This window comes from Protopterus annectens, chromosome 1.part0 (assembly GCF_019279795.1).
Source record: "Protopterus annectens isolate FY-2018-M chromosome 1.part0, PAN1.0, whole genome shotgun sequence".
Classification (NCBI taxonomy): Eukaryota; Metazoa; Chordata; order Ceratodontiformes; family Protopteridae; genus Protopterus; species Protopterus annectens.
The window spans coordinates 1,774,191,713-1,774,216,394 of NC_056725.1; the positions used below are offsets into that span (position 1 = coordinate 1,774,191,713).

The 24,682-nt window shown below is 41.2% G+C and overlaps 1 protein-coding gene across 7 annotated transcripts in view; it reads right to left on the minus strand.

Moving 5' to 3' along the window:
* Positions 1-24,469, minus strand: part of CEP43 (centrosomal protein 43) — a 2,274,574-nt gene extending 2,250,105 nt beyond the window's left edge. For 2 of the 7 annotated variants that reach the window (XM_044069407.1, XM_044069390.1), the window contains exon 1: positions 24,208-24,466. In XM_044069407.1, the coding sequence (XP_043925342.1) occupies positions 24,208-24,291 (84 nt within the window). In that variant the 5' untranslated portion in view covers positions 24,292-24,466. Of the gene's footprint in view, positions 1-24,207 lie in introns of all 7 variants that reach the window. The other 5 variants (XM_044069424.1, XM_044069443.1, XM_044069398.1 and 2 more) reach the window with 4 other exon arrangements.
* Positions 24,470-24,682: the final 213 nt, after the last annotated feature.

A 24,682-nucleotide genomic window follows, 5' to 3' on the forward strand; every position in this document is an offset into this window, starting at 1 on the left:
GAGACCAAGGCCCTCAACACCAATTCTGCAATAGGTAGATGAGAGTAGTAGATCAGGAAGACATGCATCCTCAGGTTTTGAACTCTCTCCGAGGTCAGGAAGATTTTGCACTGGAGAGTATCTATCCTGGCACCAATGTAGTCTATCACCTGTACAGGATCTACGAGATATTTGGATGCGTTGATTGCGATCCCCAAATGCAGGGCAAGAGTCAGGAAATAGTCCCTGGTTTGGGAGAGTAGACGCCTGGTGGGAGCAGTGAGGAGCCAATCGTCCAGGTACGGATAGACCTGAATGCCCTGAAGCCTTAGGTGAGCCACTACCACCGCCATAACTTTAGTAAACACCCTGGGGGCTGTGGTGAGACTAAAGGGTACGTCTCGAAATTGGTAATGATTGACTCCTTGCCGGAAGCGGAGGAACCTCCTGGAGCTTTTGTGCATTTTTATGTGATAGTAAGCATCCTGGAGGTCTAACAAGCACATCCAGTCGCTCTCTTGCAGGTACGGCATGATGGACTGTAATGTGACCATCCGGAACTTCTCTTTGGCAACTGACAGGTTCAGGGTAGAAAGGTCAAGAATTGGCCATAAATCCCCCATTTTCTTTGGCACCAAAATGAACCTGGAGTAGAAGCCCGATCCGGACTGATCTGGGGGGATGGTTTCGATGGCTCATTTTTCTAGCAGCCTGGAAATTTTCTGTGCTACTGCCTCCCTTTGCATGGGTGGTACATCTGGGAGGTGTCTGGGAGATTTGGGGGAACCCACAAAGGGGATAGTGTAGCCTCTGGATATGATCTGCAGCATCCAGCAGTCTGTTATGGACTCCCATACCACTAGGTGCAAGGACAATTGTCCCCAGACTGCCTCCAGAGTAGAGCAGTCGAGCAACCCCTCAGGGTTGCTGCCCGGGTCTGTCCGAGAAAGGTTCTAGAGAACCAAAATTTCTTGGACCCCCTCTGCCTCTGGGCTGGTGTCCATTCTGTCCCCCTCTGCCTTTGGGGGAAGAGCCCCGAGTGTCCCGGGAATACTGTGACTTCCAAAACCGCAGCTTCTTTCGCCCTCTCTGGTTCCGGGAAAAGGACCTTTGAGGGTTCGAGAAGTGAATCCCGATGTCAGACATTGTCTTCCCGTCCTTCTCACTTTGGACTAATGTCTCTTCGACAGTCTTATCAAAGACAGTAGAGCCGTCATAAGGGGCACTGGTTCGTAGGTAGGTACTAGGCTATTGGCCCAAGGGCCTATGTGAGCCTAGCCAACAAGGTTCCTTGGCTTACGCCACACAAATTTTCCTGTGCCGCTGTCGAGCAGAGACACAGAATTGATTGCCAGGGTGTACTTCCAATTTCCCATCCACTCAAGATTTTTCTTGAAGATTGCTAATGAAGAACTTTGCTTGACATAGATGGGTAGCCTGTTCCAGAGTATGGGAAGTCTCTGGGACAGGAATCTATCCCTCCAGCATGTCCTGTTTATTGTGGTGACAAGGTTTAGGTCCCTAGAGCGTGTATCTCAGAGGGATTGGGATTTCTTTAGGTGTAGCATGTCCAACAGCTCTGAGTTTGACATAGCTTTATGTTAGGCAGAGATCACCTCGGAGTAAGCGATATGCTACGAAGTAAAGCTGGAGATTTTTTGAGGTGGTCAGTGTAGGGCATTTTTTTTTGAGGCCAGTAATCCTCTTTGTAAGGTACTTCTGTGGCCTTTCCAGCTGCTGCAGATGTCTTGTGAGGTACATTCCAAAAGGGGCGTTGTACTCTATAATGGGTCTAATGAGCGTCGAGTAGAGGAGAACAGTGACCTCTTTTTTCCTGGATGAGAACTCTTTTATGATGAGGTGTGCCACGTAAAAGGACTTCCTGAATACTGTGGCAATGTGACTATCAAAGGAGAGACTACTGTCCACCTGGGCCCCAAGGTCTCTTATCACATATTCGGTGTTAAGCAGATTGCTGCCTATGTGGTAGTTCATGGGTACAGAGTTTTTACCAAAGGTGATGAGACTGCACTTTTTGGCATTGAGCTTGAGGCCATGGCTCTGACACCAGGCATCTGTCTCAGCAAGGCCCTTCTGTAGGATGTCCACATCATCTGGGGACTTGACTATGGCTCCTAGTTTGCAGTCATCTGCGAACTTCTTTAGCCAGAGGCCTTCTGTGTTAAGCAAAGGACAAAGGCAAATTGGCAAAGGACGCCTTGAAAGGTTCCGTAAATTGACATAACCTGAGCCAGGCATTGCGCCTCATGGACACGCCTGACCCAGCCGCCCTAGCCGCTCCTTCCGTAGCATGTGAAAGGAGTCGCATGGACGTCTTTGAGACTGCTTTCAAAGTGGCCATCCTCGCCGAGAACGAAGTCTTGTCTTCCTGCAACATGGACTTGGAGGGAGGCTCCTACAGCTCCTTTACCAGGTCACGCTGGAGTCTGGTGATATGGGCCAGGTAAGTTCAGCGCTCTAAATCGAAAAGGTAGCTGAAGCGTAAACCCGCTTCTCTAGGCAGTCCATCATCCTCTACTCTCGGTCAGGAGGATGAACCAAGGAACTCTCCTGGGCAAGTTCTTTCTTTGTGGCTGCTGCTACCAACATAGTGTCTATGGGGGAGCCCTTGTTCCATGCAGGTCTGTCTATGGGGGGGGGGCTTAAAATTTGATCGGGACTTTTTGGAATTGGTTCCATGGTGTCCGGTTCCTTCCATGCCCACAAGGTAACCAGATCCACCAAAGGATCCACGGGAGGGGACACCCAGGAAGTAGATGGGCCCGTGCTGAAAGCCTCCAGGAACACTGACTCATCAGAAGAAGGCTTGGGGGCAGACCAATCTCACCGTTGGTGCAGGATTTCCATGATGTCGCCAAAGGAGACATCCTCGGGAGGTGACCTAAGGTAACCTTCTCCATCATCCAAGTCCGTGTCCTCAGTGAGGGACTGTGGGGAGTCCAAGTGCCTCCTCTTGCACGTACGCTTGCGATGTACCTCTCCGGTGGGGCTCTCAGGGGGGAACTCGCAAGCCACTTGTTCATCAGGGGGAACCATCTGGGGGTCCTCGAGCACAGGCTGTCCCTCTGGTAAAATGATGGGGACCGTAGCAAAAGCCGAGGGGATCTAGGTGGAGTCTGAGGGGCCAGCCAGGGGTCTCTATCCAGCGGAAAGAACCCTTTCTACCACGTTGAATGCCGAAGGAGAGTGAACCTCCTGAGAAACCAATAAGGAGGCCGGTCTCCCCGGATCCAGCGAGAAAATCGGAGCTGGACCCAAAGTGGACAGAGCTCTGGGGGGGGGGGGGGGCTTGGCCCAACAAAGGCAGAGACAATGAAAAAAGTTCCACTCCCTCGGATCTGACACCCAGGCTCTGGCTCCACAAGCGGCTCGGATCCGAAACACTCCGGGCAGCTGTCAGCGTCGAGGAAGCAGGTATAGTCGGCGCCGACCCCCTGACCAAAGCCATCCTCTGATCCGAATACTCCGAACCCGCTCGCTTCCAAGACCCCCATCTGGATCTGAGTACGGATGAACCTCCTCATAATTTTATCCATATCAACCTCAGACAAGGACTGGGTGGACCTTGACAATGCCACGGACTCAGACCTGGCAGGTCGGGGTACCAAGGCCCTAGAAGCTGAGCGTGTCTCCTCTGGCTCTGGGGAGGAGCTCGGAGGTCGGAGCTGAGGGGAGTCACGGATCCGTAACGTTTTTACAGGTGAAGGGAGGTCCGGAGACCTCTCTCTTTTCCCTCACCTTCAACTCACTCTCCTTCTCTCTGCCCCTTTTCCGCTCCACTTCCACAGGCTTTTGAACAGGAGCTCGAGTCCCAGCCTGGGAGGGAGGAGAAGCCAGGGGAAGAGAGAAAGGAGAAACAGCAGCCGCTGTGACCAAAGCCGGAGATATGGAAACAGTCTCTGAAGGGGAAGAAGGCCTTTGACGGCCAACTTGGCCTTCCTATCTTTAATGACGGGGGGCTTGAAGCCCACACATATAATGCAGTCCACACTCAGATGGACCACGCCTAGGCACATAACACACAGAGTGTGACCATCCGTAGGGGATAATTTATGGCCATACTCAGTGCAACTTTGAAAATAGGCTTGTCAACCATTCTATCAGAAGATAGAAAATGTTTAAATAAGAAGTTATTTCCTTCTCTCTAACACCCACTCACCACACTCACACACAAAAACACAGGAGGGGGGAGCAAAAAATCCACACAATTATTCAAACTAAGCTAACTACCCTAAAACACTAACTCGACGCACCAAGTGAGGGGAGGAGAAAGGGGAACCTATTCTACCACTACCTAACAATTTTTAAAGAAAATAAATAGTTTAAAGGTTTTTTAACCAAAGCTCAAGAAACCACGATGCATAAGCTATTCGCGGCAAACGAGATCTGGGGATGGAAGGCAGTGGAGGTGTATTATGGGTAAGGGGAGGACTTTGGAGCTCGGAGCTGATGCTAGTAAAGTTGCCGGCTCGGATCCGATACGGATCCGTATCCCACAGGTTGAAGACCAAATGAAGTAAACTACTTCAGATCAATAAACTGATAAAAAGTACATTAGATTCCAAAAAAGCTCTAGGAAACCCAAGCTTTTACAAAAGTAATAAAAAGAAATTGTCAATCATTTTAAGATTTCAAAGCATTTACTGCACAAAAGATCAGTTCCATATTTACCCTTCCAATATGTGCATTATCATGTAAAATTATACTTGCAAAAAAGGATTTACAATTGTATTTTCATGTGAAATTATACTTTCAAATAAGGATTTGAAATTGTATTTTTTTAAGGAATGAAAATGTACTTAAAATCTGCAGATATTGTGTGTGTGTGTATGTATTATATATATATATATATATATATATATATATATATATATATAATATATAATATAATATAATATAATATAGAGCGCTATCTTAACTTTGGCCATAGTCATGCACTCCACATTTAAGAAGGCACAACAGTAGTTACACTTAAAGGACAAATCCCTGTCTGGTTTTGAAATAAGAAAAATGCTACCAGTGCAAATAGGGATCAAGTGAATCATTTTATTAGCGATAACAGATAATGGGAAAGCAAGAGTGGGTTTTTTTGTTGTTTTTTTATGTAAAATTCTACATTAAGTGCATCAGGAACCAGATCTCTATTCTTTTAGAAAGTGATGAAATAACCTTTGCATGAAGTAACATGAAAAGGTGAAAATTCATGTAATGGAGATAACACCTCCAAAATAAACCTAATTTAAACTCTACAAATATAAACAAAGAGTAGAAAAACAGATTGTAAACAAAACAATGTACACTGTCCCCGGAATTTAGTGGGGAAAATCATCATGTATTACCAACTGTATATTGTTAGACTAATGAGCCTTACTTCCACAAAATACCCACCAATCTGTTCTGCATTGATACACAGATTTTTTAAAGTGAAGAACCTGATACCATATGCTACTCATGTGCAAGTCCTTCAGTCTGTGCCACTCTTTCATTTCTTACTGAAAAAGTGCATATAAATTTACTCTCCTCACTTTTAATAATAATTCACAAAGCACAGTTGTGTTAAGAAAAACACACCATTGCAGTAGATGTTCTAATAGATAGATGATTGTTGCAGCAGCCTAAGCTATATGGGTCCTACCTCCACTGAACTTGACAGTTTCACAAAGCCAAGAGTACCTTCCATATGATCCAGCTGTCAGGAACTTGAGAAGAGTTCCATAAAAGTACAGATGGAACTCACAAAAAATCTTCAGACCATTTTTTGGTCCAGAAGGGAGGCAAAAGACAAAAACAATGCTAGGAAATAAACCAAAATGTACCTATATACAAAAAAGGGGGTGGAGAAAACCATACCCTGACATAAAAAAATCATCAACAGAAAATATGAGCTGGAGGGAGGGTGAGCCAAAAACATCTACTGTTTTGCAAGTTTTACTTAACACAGCTGTACTAAGTTTAAACAAGATCATTGTTGCAGTAGCATATGATACGTGGGTAGATTTCAATAACTTAGAAAAGGGGGGGGGGGGGAAGAGAAGCCAATAAACAGACTGCTTGAGCCTCTGGAAAATTAGCCCAGCAAATCCTGTTCTGGACATAGAAAAGAATTCCAGTTTGTAGTGTTTTGTAAAAATACGTACAGAGTTCTATGTTGCTGCCTCTAGAATACTTCGAGTCCAACCCTTTCCAGAAAGTCATCGAAGAAGCCAAACCCTTGTGGAATGGGCTGCAAGCCTGCCAGAAGTTGCTTATTATAGGGATTTTAACAAAAGGCAATAGCACAAGACAACCGCCTAAGAATGTTCTGTTTTAAAACTAGATATCTTTTCCGCTTACCTTCTGTTCAAAACTTTGGCCATAGTCTTGTAATCCATAATCAGGCTTCCTGAAGGTTCATGTTTAGTCTCGGTATTAACAGAGCTGCCTGTGGACATGCAGAGTGAGAAGAATCCCTTCTCCCTTTTTCCTTCGGTTTAGGAAAAAGAAAACTGGGAGATTACTAGTCTGTCAAAGTAAACGCTGAAACCACTTTAGGTATAAAAGCAGTATTTGTTCTCAAAGAAACCATGACCTTGTGAAAAACAAAGTAGGGTTAACTCATCATAAGAGCTTGCAAACCAGATACTGTTATATCAAACATCAGAGCAATGAGTAAAACAGTCTTCCAAGTTAAGAACCTCAATTCAACCTCATGACCTGGTTCAAATAGTGAGACTAAGCTTCAAGTACAAAGTTCAGATTCTAAGGAAAAGCCACCAGTTTCCTAGCTGGACGAGTATGCGACATTCCTTTCAAAAACTGATTAACTTGAGCATTATTAGAAAGGGAGGGAGGGAGGATCCAAGGGCAAACGAGCGGAAAATGGATGACAAATGTTACCTTGATAGATGAAAACAAAAGGCCACTGGCAAGTAACTCACACAATCAGGGACCAGGGGCAACCAGGTCTGAAGAGGATCCTGGCTCTTTGACTGGAACCAACAAGACAGTCTTTTCCACCTACCCATATATGGATTTTCTAGCAGCAGGTTTTCTTGCCTCCTTCAGTACCTGCAGCACATCCTCAGAAAAAAGTGCCTAAAATGGAATGAAAATTCCATTATCCAGGCAGTTAGGTGAATAGTTTCTAAACTGAGGTGTTATCAAATTTCCCCTCTCTTGTGTTGTTAAATCCAGTCTGTGGGAAAGCTTGTGGCAATTGTCCTTGGTTAAAATTAACAAAAAGGGAGAACCATTGTTGTCTCGGCCAAAACATAGTCACAACTGCAATTATTGAAAAGCCCATCTGCATCTTTATAAGAAACCTGCATATCAGTGGAAAGTGTGGAAAAAGCATACAGAACCTTCCCTTCCACGAGAATGAGAAAACATCCATCTTTCAGGTCTATTGAGGAGTCCTACAGCAGAGTTCAACTGTCTGCTCTGAAGGGAAGTAAACTGATCTACTTGAGGTGTTCCATACAGCCAGATAAATTCTGGGAAGACTTCAGAATGTAGATTTTATTGGTGGGATTTGTCCTGGCCCTGCTAAGCTTATCTGCAACAAGGTTTCTTCCAACATAATATATGGCACCTGAGGAGCCAGACTGGGTTGAACTGCAATCTCAACAGACTATCATAGTCAGTCTGCAAAGAGGGTAAGATGTGGTACCACCCTGCTGATGTACTGCATTCACTGTGGTACTGTCTGTGTACCAGAGATATTTCAAGACTATCAAAGCACTGATGACAGCAAACATCTCTCCAACATTCATGAGCTTCTGTCTGTAAACTTGGTCACACAGTTTGTACATTTACCTCTTTAGAAATGCTCCCCATGCTAGATATGAAGCATCTGTGGTGACTGAATGCCGGTCGGAAGAGAGAATGGCAGATCTGGATTACAAGCTATTTGATCTACCCAACATACAATCTCACTCTTTACATATTTGAAGAATGGAATTTGAAAAGCCAAAAGGTGTAGATCCTGAGTCCAGACTGATCTGAGGTACCACAGAATTTTCCATACATGCAAGTCTGGCAAAGGACAACACAATTATTATCAATGCCATGTACCCTAGAATCCTGAGAAACCCCTTTGCAGATGTTTGGTTTGGATTGAAGAATCTCAGGCAACAATGCTGAAACATATCCAGTTTGTCTGGGGGAAGGAACACTTTTCCCAAGACAGAGTCAAACACACATCCCAGGAAAAACATTCTGTGAGATAAGAGAATACTTTTACTCAGTCAATGGTTTCAAATCAATTTGCGCAAGTTCCTTAACTGTTACTATAAATCAAATTAATATTTGTCTCTCATTTCTTCTTCTAGAATCTCTTGCAGCCTTTCCTTCTCTCTCTCTATATGGTTTATCCCCACCTGCCCTAATGTCTCTGTGTCCACACACAAATAAAATCAGTACATTTTGCTTACTACCTTTCCTAACCATACATATTCATCCTCATTCATATCAGTATTTCCCTACACCTACAGCCTTATACACTCACATCCCAATATCACCTTTAAACCTACAGTCTAAACACAATAGAGTATTCTACATTTCTGCTTCTACTTTTCCCCAAATAATCCCTCCCAACTTCCTGTCTTAACTACATCCTCATACTCTACCCTTCAACATCATATATTTTGTACATTTCAGAAACAGGTTTCTCCTACAATTTCTCACATTAATATATTTTCCTCTTCTCCTACTTGCACTCCTAACAACCAAACTATCCTCAATTTCAACAAAACTCTTATGTTGAGGCTCAAAAGTGCTTTGCTTGGGAGGACACATCTCCCAATTCCACCCTACAGATATCAGCACTCGTATATTCTACTGTTCAAGTACAATTATCCAAAACAACAGGCATTTACTTGGCATTAAACTTAAAATCAAGCAAAAATGCCTCTACCCATACCATCATACCTCCAGAACCATAAAACTTAGAGGTGACATCCACCCAAACCCAGACCCAATTTGGCATATTTAGTTCATAGGATGATACTATGCTACTGGTCCGGAGGCCCTTATAAGCCTAGCCAAGAATTTCACCCATGTTCCCTCAAAGTCATCACCTGTTTCCCCTGTCCAGCAGGGACAGAGGTGGGATCCCAGGGGTACACTTTCTGTTTCCCATCCAGTCGTCAAGGTTCCTCTTAAAGAGAGATAGAGAGGTACTCTGCTTGACAGACATCCATGCCAAGTCTCAAACCCAGGACCCTGTGCACTAGAGTCAGAGCAATGCACCACTAAGCCAAACCAGCTGTAGTCACCACCTCACCCGCTGTCCTACCCTAGCCTTCATATATACTGTACAATCATAAACAAACTCACTGCAGTGCATGCATGGATAGTAGTACACTTCCCAGACATCTTATTTGCACAGAAACTTAGCAATGCCAGAAAACAAAAAGTAAATTGCTTCACCAGGCTATATCATCATTATAGGTTCATAGGTGCGTACTAGGCTATTGGCCCTAGGGCCTATAGAAGCATAGCCAAAAAGGTACCCTGGCTTTCGCCACCCAAGAAAATTATTTTCCTGTGCAGCTGTCGAGCAGAGCCACAGAGATGATCCCCAGGGTGAATTTCCTATTACCCATCCAATCATCAAACTTTTTCTTGAAGAGTGCTAATGAGGAGCTTTGTTTGATATAGATAGGTAGTTTGTTCCAGAGTACGAGAAGTCTCTGGGACAGGAATCTATCCCTCCAGCATGTTCTGTTTATTGTAGTGACAAGGTTTAGGTCCCTAGGGCATGTAGCTCGGAGGGACTGTGATTTCTTTAAGTGCAGCATGTCCAACAGCTCAGGGTTTGACACAGCTTTATATGCTAGGCAGAGGTCACCTCTAAGTAGGTGATATGTGACGAGTAAAACTGGAGTTTTTTGAGACAGTCTGCGTAGGGCAGCTGTTTAAGGCTGGTAATCCTCTTTGTGAGGTATTTCTGCGGCCTTTCCAGTTGTTGTAGATATCTTGTGAGGTACATACCAAAAGGGCCGTTGTACTCTATAATGGGTCTAATGAGGACGAGTAGAGGGGAACAATGACCTCTTTTTTCCTGGATGAGAAACCTTTTGTGATGAGGTGTGCCACACAGAAGGATTTTCTGACTACTGTGGTGATGTAATTATCAAAGGAGAGACTACTGTCCACCCGTGTCCCAAGGTCTCTTATCACACTTTCGGTGTTAAGTAGACTATCATCTATGTGGTAGCTCATGGGTACAGAGTTTTTACCAAAGGGGATGACAATGCACTTTTTGGCATTGAGCTTGAGGTCATGGCTTTGACACCAGCCATCTGTATCAGTGAGGCCTTTTTATAGGATGTCCAGATCGTTAGGAGTTTCAATTATGGCTCCTAGTTTGTAGTCATCTGCGAACTTCATTAGCCAAAGACCTTCTGTGTTAGCCTGCCTTCAGAAAAGTAGATAACAAACAGGAGAGGGCCCAGGATTGAACCTTCTGGTACTCCACTTGTCACTGGTCTGAAGTCGGATTTGGAGTCTGCTACTTTCACAGTGTGGGTTCTGTCAATGTGCCAGTTGGCAACCCATCTTGTGACATAAGAATTTATACCGAGTTTATCTATAATGCCAGAGTGGGGGACGGTGTCAAAAGCCTTGGCAAGATCTAGATAGGCTGTGTGAACCACCTTACCCTCATCTACACCTTTGGTGACTGCTTCAAAGAAGTCTATCAGGTTTAGGAGACATGATCTGCCTTTTACAAACCCGAACTGGGTGGGGTCCAGAGTTTGGAGATTACCAATGCCTTTGTGTACAACAGCCATGATGATACTTTCCATGGCCTTGCAGACCAGGCTTGTTAGGCTAATGGGATGGTAGTTCCCGGAGTCCAGGGTTTGTGGAGTGGGATAACTGTCTCTGTGCGCCATTCAGAGGGCACAAAGCCTGAGGTGAGGCTATGATTGAACATGGTGCTTGGGTGGGGTGCCAGTTCATTCTGCAGTTCATGTAGAATGCAGCCTGGGATGTTATCAGGTCCCAAGGATGCTGTGTTCTTGGCTTTGGAGAGTGTGGTTTTTACCTGTGCAGCCGTGATTACAGGAACTTTGCATTCTTCCAGTATAGAATGGGGTGAGAGGGGGGTACAGTTAGCAATGAACCTATCTGCCAGGATGTTTGCAATATCAGTTTTTTCTGTATATTTAGTGCCATTGTGCTGTAACTCAATCAGATCTGATTAGAAAGAGCCAGTAAAAAAGCTGGATGTGTCTCTATTTTCTGCAAAAGCACACTAGATATCAACACCCCCCCTCCCCCACACCCTGCCAGCTTTCTCTACCTTGGAAATTCTTCTAACCATGCTAAAGCCAAAACAATCGCAATCATGGGTATACATATACACCCAGGTAGCCAATGCTAAAAACAAATTCCTTAAGAAAACATAATATTGGGTGATGTTAATACAGAATGGCTAATCATATAATTTGAAAATCCAACCAATAACATACATCTGTACAAGTTTAAAACTTCTGACCACACCTACTAGGCATAACACTACACCCAGGTAAATCAACCGACTGGATCCTAACATCCTTTCCAAATAAAAAGTAATCCCATGGAACTCTGTCAGACAGTAAAAAGTATTACTTACCAATGTACACCAGAAGATACCATAACAATAACTCCCAAAACACATCCTTATCGCCTCGTATGAAAACTTACTACTTTTCATTAAGACACTTATTAACACACTACATTTCCTTAAAAGTGAATCACTAAAGCTTTTCCCTACAGATTATGCCGTTTCTGAATTCAACACATATTCCTAGTTGTTCTAAAAATTTTAGCCCCCCCCATAATAATAATAATAAAAAAAAAATCAAAGCTGAAATTTGAACACCAGGTATCACAAGTGGTTAATACTGTCCTAATTTCCATTAGATGTCATGTCTCACAATTGTCCAAACTTGAGCAGTGTTATAATAAAATAAACAAATTTGCAGTACATTATAACAAAACACACCACTGACTAGCCCTTAGCAAATTAAAATGGTTAGAAATCACATCACCTAGCTCTCTCTCAGGGTTGGGAGGGTGGCCTAATGGTTAAGGTGTTTGCCTTACAAATACAAGGTGCAGGGGTGAGAGGAGTCTCACAAGAATACAAGGCTTGGCTAGGCGCGCGCAAGGCAGTTAGCCTAGTACTAACCTATGAACCTATGAACCTATGAACTACAATACACAGACTTTTGTATAAACCAGAAAATTGCCCAGCCCTTAGCAACTTAGCAACTTAGTATAATATTACCCCAACAGAATTTTATACTGCATAGAGAAAAAAAATCACTGAATACTGCAACTAAATCATCTAATATTCTAGGTGACTCTCTCTATATTCAAATAGTGTAGATAAAACAGTGGAACCACATCCTAATACCACCGAGATCCATTCTGAATGCAAATTCATTTAAGACACAAATGCAACTTCACCTATTTAAAATCAGTGGATCCACTCCTGTGAATCTCCAGAATAAATGCTTCTCATCTTAAACTTGTCATACAATCAAACCATGTATCTTCATTCAGAACCATATATCCCAAAGTCTTCAATACATAAATAGTTTTACTATCATCTCCCATATACATAGTCTTGTGACATTGCTCACCCTCACTTCTACCCTTCTAATATAAACCTTATGATATCGACATATACATTATCAAGTGTGTGTGTGTGTATGTGTATATATATATATATATATATATATATATATATATATATATATATATATATATATATATACACACACACACACACACACACACACACACACACACACACACACACACACACACCTCTATTATCCATGAACCAGCTTTATATCCCACATGAAGGACTGCAATATTTACTTTTTGTGCCCTATCTAGTTCATTCTCTCATCTCAATTTCTTTGAATTGCTAGGCACTAATCACATGATCTATTATCTGTCTGGCAAAGGCACCAAAACTCCTCTTCAAACACTCAAATGTTGGCATCTAGTAATGTACAGGTATCTTTCACACTGTAATATTTGCTTTTATTTCATTACAAATGTTATCCAATTAGCAAATGTGTGATTTTTAATGTATACTAATGTATGTACATGTATATTACTGAATGTTTGCTTAAAAATGTTGAAGCTTGTTTCCCTGGGGCTCTGCTGAAAACAGGTTATCGACTAAACCCAGTATCAGCAAACTGGATCTCAGCTTTGACATCCTCTGGTAAATGCTGAGAATGCAGTCAGGCAAATCACATCACAGACCAATGGCAACTGCTCTAGAAAACAGCATCAGCAGGGTTGTTTAGTTCCCTGAGACACAATTTGCCTTCAGCAATTCTCTCTCATATTGTCTAAGGAAGCCATCAAAAGCAGACTTGCAAGACTGGCAATTCACTATCGGAAGGCTAAGGTGGAAGTAGTATAAACTTTTCCCAAACCTTTTTCTCCAGCTTGTCAGAAGGAATACAGTTAGCCACAATAAGGAGTTTTGCAGATGCTGATTTTGAGAGAGAAATAAATGCAAGACCTGGGATCAGAAAAAGGAATTTGTGGGACTCTGGTGCCTTATATAAAACTTATCAGACTTTTTGGGAGAAGGGGGCTAAGTGACAGGCAAACTGCTAGCTGCAAAGAAAGCATACTCTCTCTTTAAATCCCCCATTTCTACCTTACCTCAAGTGAAACAGATTCTGAGAGAGGTTTTACAGCTCCCAAAGGCAGACTACCCACTGAAGCCTCCAATGCGTACAACATACTGTCACCTGGAATGTATTTCTTGTAAATATTGTACATATCGACCTACTCCTGAGTATCTTATTTACACAGATTTTACTGTTATTGTAGACATGTAACCTCCTGACTGTACTATGCAAAACAGTTTTTTACCTGTATGCTAGCTTTCCTGTTATCTAACTTGTGTATTCACACTGTTACTTCCTTGAAGCTTTTCTCCCCAGGACTCCACTGAAAATGGACACCTGTTGTCCAGTTGGATTTATCCTGGTAAAAGAAATGTTAAATAAATAAATAAATAAATAAATAAATAAAATTGAAATGCTGACTCTCAAAATGCTGTGTGCCAACAAACAAACAAAAAAAAAAACAAAAAAAAAACAAAACAAAAAAAAGACTGAAAATGCAGGAGAAGAGTGAATACTGGCCATCAGTCTTCTCCTAAAAACTTATACTTTGGTACAAGGAGAGGTAAGTCACCCCCCCCCCCCGCACTTATATATGCCAACTCCAAAATCACCATATATATTCAGAGAAATGGCCATCTTAAACTTGGTATATGTAAGTCTGGGTAATCAGCCAGCCTAAGTATTACAGGACTTGCTATAATGGGTCTTGACATTTCAAATGGTTACCAGTTTTACACATCAGTCAGTCCACCTAGAAGACATGTGACTTTTTTTGCAGAATCTTAATTTTGTAGTGAAAAAAAAACTTAACTGCTTCCTTTTAAACCTGTTCATGAGGCTGATTTGAAGTTCTTATATTGGAAAACAGTGTTACTCATTGCTCTGACTTCTGCAACAAGAGTACCCGAGTTACAAGCCCTTATGATGAGACACCCCAAGCTCATTCTTTTCAAGAAAAGGTCAACTTTCAGAACAAAAGCTTCCTTTATGGCAGAATTGTTTTCAGAGTTTTCCTGAGTCAGGCAATTCATCTCCTGATTTTCTTTCCAGAAGCTAGAAATGAAACGAGGGAGTAAAGAGTTCTACACAATCTGGGCATAGGTAAATACTGATCCATCAGTCTGTAGACTATTACAAGACCTTGGAGAATAGTCCTAGAAAAGCCATCAAAGCCAACTCTGATACTAAATAGGACTTCATATCACCTACGTCTTATGAAGGTAAGAAAAAAGGGACGGTATGCATAAAAAATAATTTCTAAATGTTGTCGTTACTGCTTTTTTTTTTTTTTTTTTGTTAATCTCACTATAACAGGATACTTTCAGGCAATGTCAGGACCCACTTCACTAGGGCTCTAGCTACTTCTGTGGCTTTTTGGAAATGGATGAATTCTAAATGTACACTAGAGACAGCAGCATGGTCATTTGTACACACCTCTAATAAGCAGTATAAACTAGGTTCCTTCTTTAGGTTCAGAGGAGGCTTTACTATGATTATTCCCCAAGAGCTCCTGTACTGAGATCCTTCTCCCTCCTTCCTTTCTTTCTAAACTCTGGCAGTTATCCCATAAAGCCTAGGCTTCTGCAACACATAGTTCTTGTAAGGAAATTTACCGTAACAGTAGATATTGAATAGATCTCTGTTATGGTAGACATGTCTTCTCACCAGCAACCCCCCCCCCTTTTCCTCCAAAGTGTAGAATGGTTATATGCTTTCTCCCAGTTAGGGCTCTAGCCTCCCTTGTCGAATGCAAGGAAGCTCTGAAGTTTTGGTGCATTAAAGGTTTGGAAGCTGGCCTGGTCCAATCCTTGGCAGGATGTCCCATACAGTTTTGGCTACTGCAACAAGTGATCTAGTTGAACACCTATTGTTATGGTAAGCTTACTTGCACAACTGTACTTTTCGACTCCAAAACCACTGGCAAGAAGTTATGAAATATGTTCTACTGCTCAAGTCCCGGTTCTAGGCTTAGCTTTCGCTAATAGCCTGCATACCAAGATGGCTTCAGTTTTGCAGTATTCCTATTTATCTAGGCTCAGAAGCCAATGCTTGCCCAGTAAAGTGAACAATAATAACCTCAGATATCAACTCTGCTGCAAGGGACTGGTCTGAACTTGCAATATCTTGATTTATGTCACTGATGCCTGCAAGGGACACAGGACAGCATAAAACTGTTTAAGATACCAGTATGGGTCAATCAATGGCAGTTCTCCTCCTCGTAGGAAGGACAGCATCAGGTTTGTTAGAAAAGGGAGCACTAGTCAAAGAAAACAGTATCACTTCTAGAAATAAGTACATGCATGTGAGAATGAAGCAGTATGCTGACTCTCTCTGATTAACCATGCACCAGTTCAGGACCGATTTCTGTGTTTGCCCATAAACATTGCCTGGCAAATCTATCACCAAACAATGGTCTCATCCCCAATGGGCAACACCAGGCACTGCAAAAAGTGGAGAAAAGAGGACCCAACACTGTCAACTGTATTGGTGTTAATAGCTTAAATGGTAGCACACTAGTATCAGAAGGCTGCGGCATTCTACTCCCACACTATCTGCTTAGATTTGTGTTCTTATACTGACACAGCAGTGAAGCACAATATGGTGCTACACTCCTGAGGTAATGTCCTTTGGTTGAGATGTTAAACCAAGGTCCTGCCCACCTAACTTGATGGCAGTTCATAGATCCAAAGAACTTGTCTCAAAAAGAACAGGAATTTCTACACTGTCCTAGTAAAACTACCCTAATCAGTATGAATACCACTTTGGATATACCCTGAAAAAGGACATTCCTAGTAACAGCCAGAAAAAAAAAAAAAAAAAAAAGAGAAAGACCTGAATAAACAAGAGAGCAATACAAAAGACTCTAAAAATGGCAAGGCAAAGTGTGGGATATTAATAAACTTGAATATGAAAGTGCTTGAAACAAGCAGTGTACATTAAAACAACAAAAACATGAATGGCATTGCACAGCAGAAATAATTAGCAAGTACTATAGCAATAACCCACGCCTGGGTGTGGGTAATGTGAGATTTACCCACGGTTGGCATGGTTTGGTCCCGAGGGACCAAACAAAGACAACCGTGGGTAAATCCCGCATTACCCACACCCAGAAATGGGTTATTGCTATTATACTATGACATTATTTAAAAAGAGAAATAATTACTTTTCTTAAATAATGGCATTGTATAATGCCTCTTTGCTGCCCTTCCGCAGCTGTCTGGTATCCGCGGCAGTTCTGATGTACTGCATGCCTCGCAGTACATCAGAGCTATGGCCAAAGCAACAGAAAGCAAGATCTCCGTTGCTTTTTACTCTTTCGCTATGTTAAATGGGTTTAACATAGCGAGACAGCTTTAAAATAAGCAACGGAGATGTCCGTTGCTTATTTTAAAGCTGTCTCGCTATGTTAAACCCATTTAACATAGCGAAACAGTAAAAAGCAACGAAGATCTTGCTTTCTCAGTTGCTTTTTTTTTTTTTTTAAACCTGTCTCGCTATGTTAAACTCTTTTAACATAGCGAGACAGTGTTTTAAAAGAGACTTATACTAATGGAAAAAGTCCGGGCAACCGGACCTTTTACCATTAGTATAAGTCGATTTACAACGTGCACGCTGGCCAATCAGCATGCACGTTTTGGAATATTAATGGGGGGTCATGGTATAACAGCAAATAAACAATGCTTAAAACAGAAGCAGTTATGGCAACTCAAAGCAAAGTATTTAACTGTAAAAATATGAGGTTTATATTTTAAAAGCCCAGCAGGAAAGCTGTGAAGTGATGAAAGATCATCAGCTTTATGGCACTGACCAAATAATATGGCCCTAATAAATTAGAACATACAGGTGTCTAGGTTTTTACAAATGGGTAACAACTGCACGAAGGACAAATGCATTACAGTTTACCAAGTAAAGGTATTGCAGTTAAAAACTAACATGTGATCAAATATCAAACAAGCTACATCAGAAAATAACATCACTGTCATTTCATACTGCTCAAGTCATCAGAAAATCAAAGGAAAAAATTTCAGTCCCGTATAAAGGAGTAACATCTTTAATTGCTTTGCAGAAAAGATTAAATCTGATACAAACTTATTGTAGCAAATGGGAAATGTACACTGGAATATATGCATTTTTCTATAAATATACACACATTTTTGCCAAAAGCCACCTCAATAAAATACCATTTAGTCATGTCTGCTCACTACATTCCTGTTTTTTTTTCTTAAGGGGGCTTTGCCACATACCTCCTATAAAGTTAATACTAACTGCAGAAAAGATAAATTCCTGAAGCAGAGAACAAGCTCCAAAGTCTTTCTATGAATCTCTCAGCAGAAAATGTACAGAAAAAAATTATGTGAAAAACAGCAACCGAATGACAAGAGAATACTACAACTCTGTGTAATCACACTGCAGCACAAAAACTTTTCAGATGAATAAAACCACTAACCTTTGACTACAGAGGTAATTACTGCACTTCGGCATATAAAAAAACTTTCAACCAACCATTATATTAACTTTAATATGTAGTAAGATTTTTCATCTAAGGCATCCGTCCTAACACTCAATTAGCCAATAATCTGTGTTCATCAGACTAATTATCTGACTAAAATGGAAACAATGGCCAACACCTGAGCTCTTCCATACTACAAATGGAATAATCGAGAAACTACAGAATCATCACTTGTAGCAGACAGCCTCTCCCTTCACCAGTACTGTACAGGCCACATACCACTACAAAATAAAAATGTACTCAAGAGACCTAGGATCTTGGGTTGGTAACTCCCTTTCAGTTAATTGCAAAAGGAATACCATAAAGGTCTAAAGAGATAATTCTAATTGCACCCTTATACTCAGCACTGCTCAGACCAGTTATAGAGTACAACACCCACTAGAGAACATATCTCACTAAAACAATTAGAAAGATCCCAAAGGTTCCTCCCAAAAAGATCATAGGCCTAAAGTCCCCGAGCTACCAAGAAAGGCCGAAAGGCCTATCCCTTTGCTCAGTGTCTTACAGACTTGAGGAGGGATCTCTATTGTTCTTACTATAGCATTAAGGACTTGATGTCCTGGAACTTCTGTATCTCCAAAAGTTATATATTTTCAGCAATACTTGAACCAGGGACCTAAATCTTCACCAACAGATAAATAAAATAGTGGAGGAATAGGTTTGTAACCCATCCTCTACCAATCTCTAGAATAAGCTTGCATGTTATGCAGTGCAGATCAATTTCTTCCTTTAAACATACTGGCTGGGTAATCACAAATTTACTCTGGGATTGACTGGTACAGTCTTCCAGGGAAAGGAGCTGCAGCATGAAGAAGGGCACTGGCAAGGCAAGAATGATCACATGACACATTAGCCTTGTAATATCTATAACTAATTGAAATGAAAGAGCTAAAGATTGTGCATATAGTGAGCTACAGGATTCATTACTGAAAGACAAAATAGTCTATGTCATAAATCATTATGAACTGAAAAGCAAACTTTTGACGGAAAAGGACAAAACACTAAAGTTGTGAACAGTAGAGCTGCACAACTGACAAACATTCAAATGACAGAACTTGTGGGGAACCATGCGTGTCTAGAATTAATCTAAAGCATAAAAATGCTAAAATGCATAAAAAAATCTCAGGAGAATAGAAAATTCACATTTCATGCCAATACTGGCTGCTAGAGGATCCAAAACCAACCCAATGGCTGTGTTTATTGACAATTCTTTAAAGTTTATTGCGATACCCGTGCACTGGCTCAGCAATCAAGGAGGCTCAATCCTCACCACTAAACACCAGTGAGGGGCGTCCACATTGCGAAGAATAACAAATACACACACAGTAAAGTACAATTTCCCTTAAGAGCACACAGAGATCACAGTCAGTCTGGGGCTCGTTTCTCCCTCTCTCTCCATATCCCCAATAAGACTCCCCATTGGCACAGCTATAGACTGGGGTCCTTAGCCAGGGTCCCAAGTCAAGTCCTCCTAGCACTCGCTCTGTCCAGTGAGTGCTTCGTGTCCCTACCCAAGTAGCTGACACACACACACACACACACACACACACACACACACACACACACACACACACACACACACTTTGAGACATGATTTATATACAACCATGTAGACACTCCTGGGTAAGGCTGGCAAAGGTTCACTAGCTGTGTCCCTTCTGTCCAGGCTATAAGGTAGTCATCAATGCCACCAGGACCCTTACTTATCAGCTACTAAAAAGGTCCTTACCAAAGGGTGTCCAATTATTACTGTGCAATATTATTATCCAAATGGTTAAGTGTGACTGAGCAGCAAGGCTTATTTGGAGTGGCTTTGTACAGTATCACTATATACGTGCAATGTATTCTAGAGCTTAAATTACCTCTACACAAAACAGCCATAGTTGAAAGGTTTAAAAATATTTAATAATAAATAATAAAAACACAAGACAATACTTCGTACTACACATGTTAGTCTACAGTTCAGAGATCACGGGAAAATGCTTAAAATAATACAGTAGAATAGTTCTGACATAAATACAGAAAACAGCTAGTCTAAACTTACTATTTCTATCTATTCCTTAAGAGAAACACTAAAATCTAAGATCCTACTTACATAGAGACAGAGCAAAGCAAGATGTGGTGAATGGTTAGTTCTGAAGACAAATGCAAAATGCTCTTTCTGTCTCCGAGAAGGTCCTTTAAAATTGATAAAAATCCTGCTGACTCATTTTAGATTTCATCATTCTTAACAACTCTCTGGTTTCCCAGGCTAACAAGCTCTACATTAATATTTCTTAGTAAGCTTGCACCTGGTCAGGAAACGACTACAATTAAAGACATATATGTAAAATCTACCAATTAACCCTAGTCTCAAAACAATAGAAAGAATCTGCTGGTTCAGACACCACGGCTCTGAGCCCAGAGATCAAAACATTCATAAAACGCTTGACCTATCAGCTTTCTTACACCAGAGTGCACTGTTGTTACATTTTTGCAGTTCAACACCCAGTAAAGTCTTTTCACACTTAAGAGAACAAGCCTGTGGCATATATTACTATTTACAAATTACAAAATGATCTACAAAATTCTATCTAGCTAGGCTGCAGCCTTTACATATCTTCACATTTATTATGCATACTAAAATGCATATGTTGAAAGACCAATAGGATTTCTTAAGGCTTACTCCAAATTTAGTGTCAACATCCGTGGGCTAACTATTGATGTACTTATCTTTTTTCCTCAATTTCCTTGGAGCAAGGTTTGGACTTTTCGTGAATGCCTCTCTACTTTTAAACCTTTAAAACGCAGGAAGTTAATTTAATTACAGAAATGGCATCAGTAGTATTGCAAAATAATTTCATATTTTTGAGGGGAGACATTTCACCAAATTAGAGGTGCTGTGATGGGGGCAACTTTAGGATAGGAAACTTCAAGAGATTGTTAGAGAGCGTACTGTATTAGACAAACTATTTATTTTTGTATGCCTCTGTGCATGCTAATAATTAGACCTTCCCTTGATCTAACAACCTATTCATTCTCTTCAGTAGGGGACAACAAACGAGGGGGCATTATCAAGGAAGTTATCAAGAATGACTTAAGCATTTCATTTTCTCCTATCACTCCCACACAAGAACCCGACATGGTGCCAGGGAGGTATGTGCAATAAGCTGTCGGCGAAAGATATCCTCTCACTTCTGCAAGTGGAGTAGTCTTCAAACAGCCTTGTCCTTCTACCCACAGCATGAGCAGTGGTCTCTGTCTCCACCAGGGAGACCACACTGCCCTGTGTGCCTCCAAGTACAGGCAAATCCTTCCTTCCCTCTGGGATAGACAACTGAGCCACAACCCTTCTCTCTTCTCCCTCCGTGCCCGATTCCAACAGTGCCGGTGCCTTAACCAAATCCCAGTTGCACAGGTTGTAATAAGGGCTTCAACCCTTCACCCCACAGAAGCCTAGCAAAACTAGATGGCTAATGGGTTGCATTTTCCTCATTACCTCTGTAAAAAGAAGTATTTATTTGAAATAGTTAACTGGGGTAGAGTACTGATCAATAACGACCAATTCAGTCTCAGCTCAGAAAGAACAGAAAAAATAAATAAATAAGTACATAAATCACATCAAATGTCATAATAAAAAGTTATATTAACAATTCATTTGGTTGACATGAATTAGTGCAACATAACTAAACGATTAAGCACTTTGTGTGAAGAGCTGTCTGGGTGAACACTTTATTGAACAACTTTCAGGTCAGTTGACAATAGTAAGTGGTGGGGCTTGAATTTTGAGAGCGAGTGTTTGTTTTAGGATTAGGTCAAGTGTTTGGTAAGGTGACAGATTTAGTGTGCTGGCAAGTGTTTCAGGGTTAGGGGATTTAGTGTGTGTGTGTGTGTGTGTGTGTGTGTGTGTGTGTGTGTGTGTGTGTGTGTGATCTATCTTGTGTAGTGGAAGTGTCATGAATAGGACTTTTTAAAGGTAAGCTGCGTGGTTATGGGAAGGATTAGGGATAGCCTGCATTACCAAGGTGTAGCAGGACTATTCTCAGAGATAACCATTGCTCCCAGACAGAACTGAAAAAAAAAATTAAAAGAATAACTAAAATTGTAAGAGTCAACATGACTAAACAGCATGTTAGGAAAGCAAGCACTGAGGTTTTCAGCTGGTGATTATACAAATATATGTTAACAATATTTCAATATAAATTGTGAATATTCTTACAGTATCCAACATGACATTCCTACAAAAGTATAATATAGTCACATTTCCCTTATCCTTCCTAACAGGGGAGGGGGTGAAAGAAAGCTTGAAGTGATGTTAGTATTCAAATATAAAGTTTATAAATACACATACACACACATATATGTATATAAATATGCATGTATATCCACACACATATATGTACCTACATACATATAAACGCAAACACAGAGGCATATTATACATGTGCGTGTATGTAAGAGTCAGTTTAACTAGTAACTATGCCACACGGTCATTCCATTTTCTTTACTGCCATAACAGTGAACAGGGTAAGTGGATCCAGATAGCTATAGTGTAATGTTGTTGGACATGTTAATGGGGGTCTAGCCACTTCAGACATCCCACAATACTACAAACACCGTCCCTCCTGCTCCTAAAAGGCTGTACTTGAAAAAACAAACACTCTTTAGAACTACAAACAACCAAATAAAACATTCCTAACATCACAACCACCATAGCGAATACCAAGAATGGAAATGTGTTGTCTACAGTTAAAAATTCCAATACAAAAGGCAAGGTTAACATTTTGTAAAGAAACTGGCACTTTGCCCTTAGATTCACTCTTATCTCCACACAGATTCACACATTTTCTTACTGTAATCAATAGTATTTACAATCAGTTGTCTGTAACATTCCCTTCACTACTTAACAAGAGAATCCTAAAAAGTTACTCAGTAATCCAGACCTGGACCTTATATTACTTAGCGAAAAATCAGGCTTTCCATTTGGGAGACAGCTGGGCCCTGCTTGAAGCTTATTTCCATTTTCTCCCTACAATAATTAAATTTCAATTCAAAAGCATTTAAACACAATAAATCATATTAATTTATTGCTGCATAGTGCATATAGTACGATATCACTTTAGCAAGTAAGCGCTTAAACCATTACTGCGGGAATTCTAGTATCCATACACTATTACAAGACTAAAGTGCTTCTCTGCACTGTAGTTCCCTGACATGACTTAAAACCGCTGCTGCCAAGGCTTAGTAAAGATCTTAAGGGAAGGCTGTATCTACACCGTTATGGGTCCTAGACACTGAAGTAGCAACGAGCGCTACTGTCTGCCAGACATCGTAGGTGCCACCTTCTCCTCATAACATCCCCTGAAGGCTGCATGCATTTTAACACGGTTGACTCTTGTAAAACGAGAACACCACGACTGGGGAATGAATAACAGAACCTCAACACGTAACTGTACTTTGTTTTACTCGAATTACAACCCTGCTCACAGATTTACAAGTAAAATATGTGCACCGATGACACCTCCATCCTCCACCTACCCCCAAATCAGAGTTGCTAGTACCTGTAACTGTCAATCGCTTAAACATAACTCGATCGTTTAAACTTATTAGATCTCATTGATCTACAGGAAGAAAAATGATTTTACACACTGCCCAGTAATATTTAGAAGCATTAAGTCATAGTATTTATGACGCTGGGGCACTATATCATTTGGTTTTAGGTTTCCAGGCTCACTCATATCATGTACTATACGCAGCTGTCATTTAATTTGCTGAAGAACTGTCGAAACGCCTGGAGCGGACTTATGTGCTTCAAAGACAAAAACTGCGCAGAATAGACTACAAGTAATAACAAAACTTACAGGGGTAAGCCACTGGCTTAAAGAACAGTACAATCATAGAAATACATCAACTACCCTATTTCCCAGGCAGTAACATTAAAAGCAGTCAATAGAACAGCTTTAACACGGGCCCGTATTAGACACAGCAGACTCAGCAAAAATATCAAAATAAATAATTCGTTAATGTTGTCAGAAGCCAAACAGTATGACAAGACATGGACTCGGCATATTTCTAGTCGCTCACCTTAATTTTGTTGAGGACTCCATTATTTTCCAATGTTTGTACTAGCAAATCCCTGAGCTCGGTATCCTCCTCAGTAGCTGACATATTCCTTCACCAAGACAACGGCATAAACACTTTTGACAACTAGCGCTGTAGTGTCGCAGATTCCACAGACAGCTTAGAATTTTTTAAAGCAACTAGACTGATGAAAACACAATTAAGAAAAAGTACAGCAGTGGGCATACACTGCATATCTTACTAAAGGCAGGATTCCTATAGTGGTGCAGTTTACTTAAGTAATACACGCAGCGGGATTTCTGCCAGGAATCGGTTAATCTATGAAATTGCAGCGTTTGTGGTGGGCGGTCTTAGAGGTGGCTCGGCGCTCACGGAAGCGGGAACTAGTTTGTAGTTTATGTTTCTTTAGTTCAAGTGATATGCTGTTAATCCTGAATGTCCGTTAATTCTTTTGTCTTTCAGTTGATTTTAAAGACTG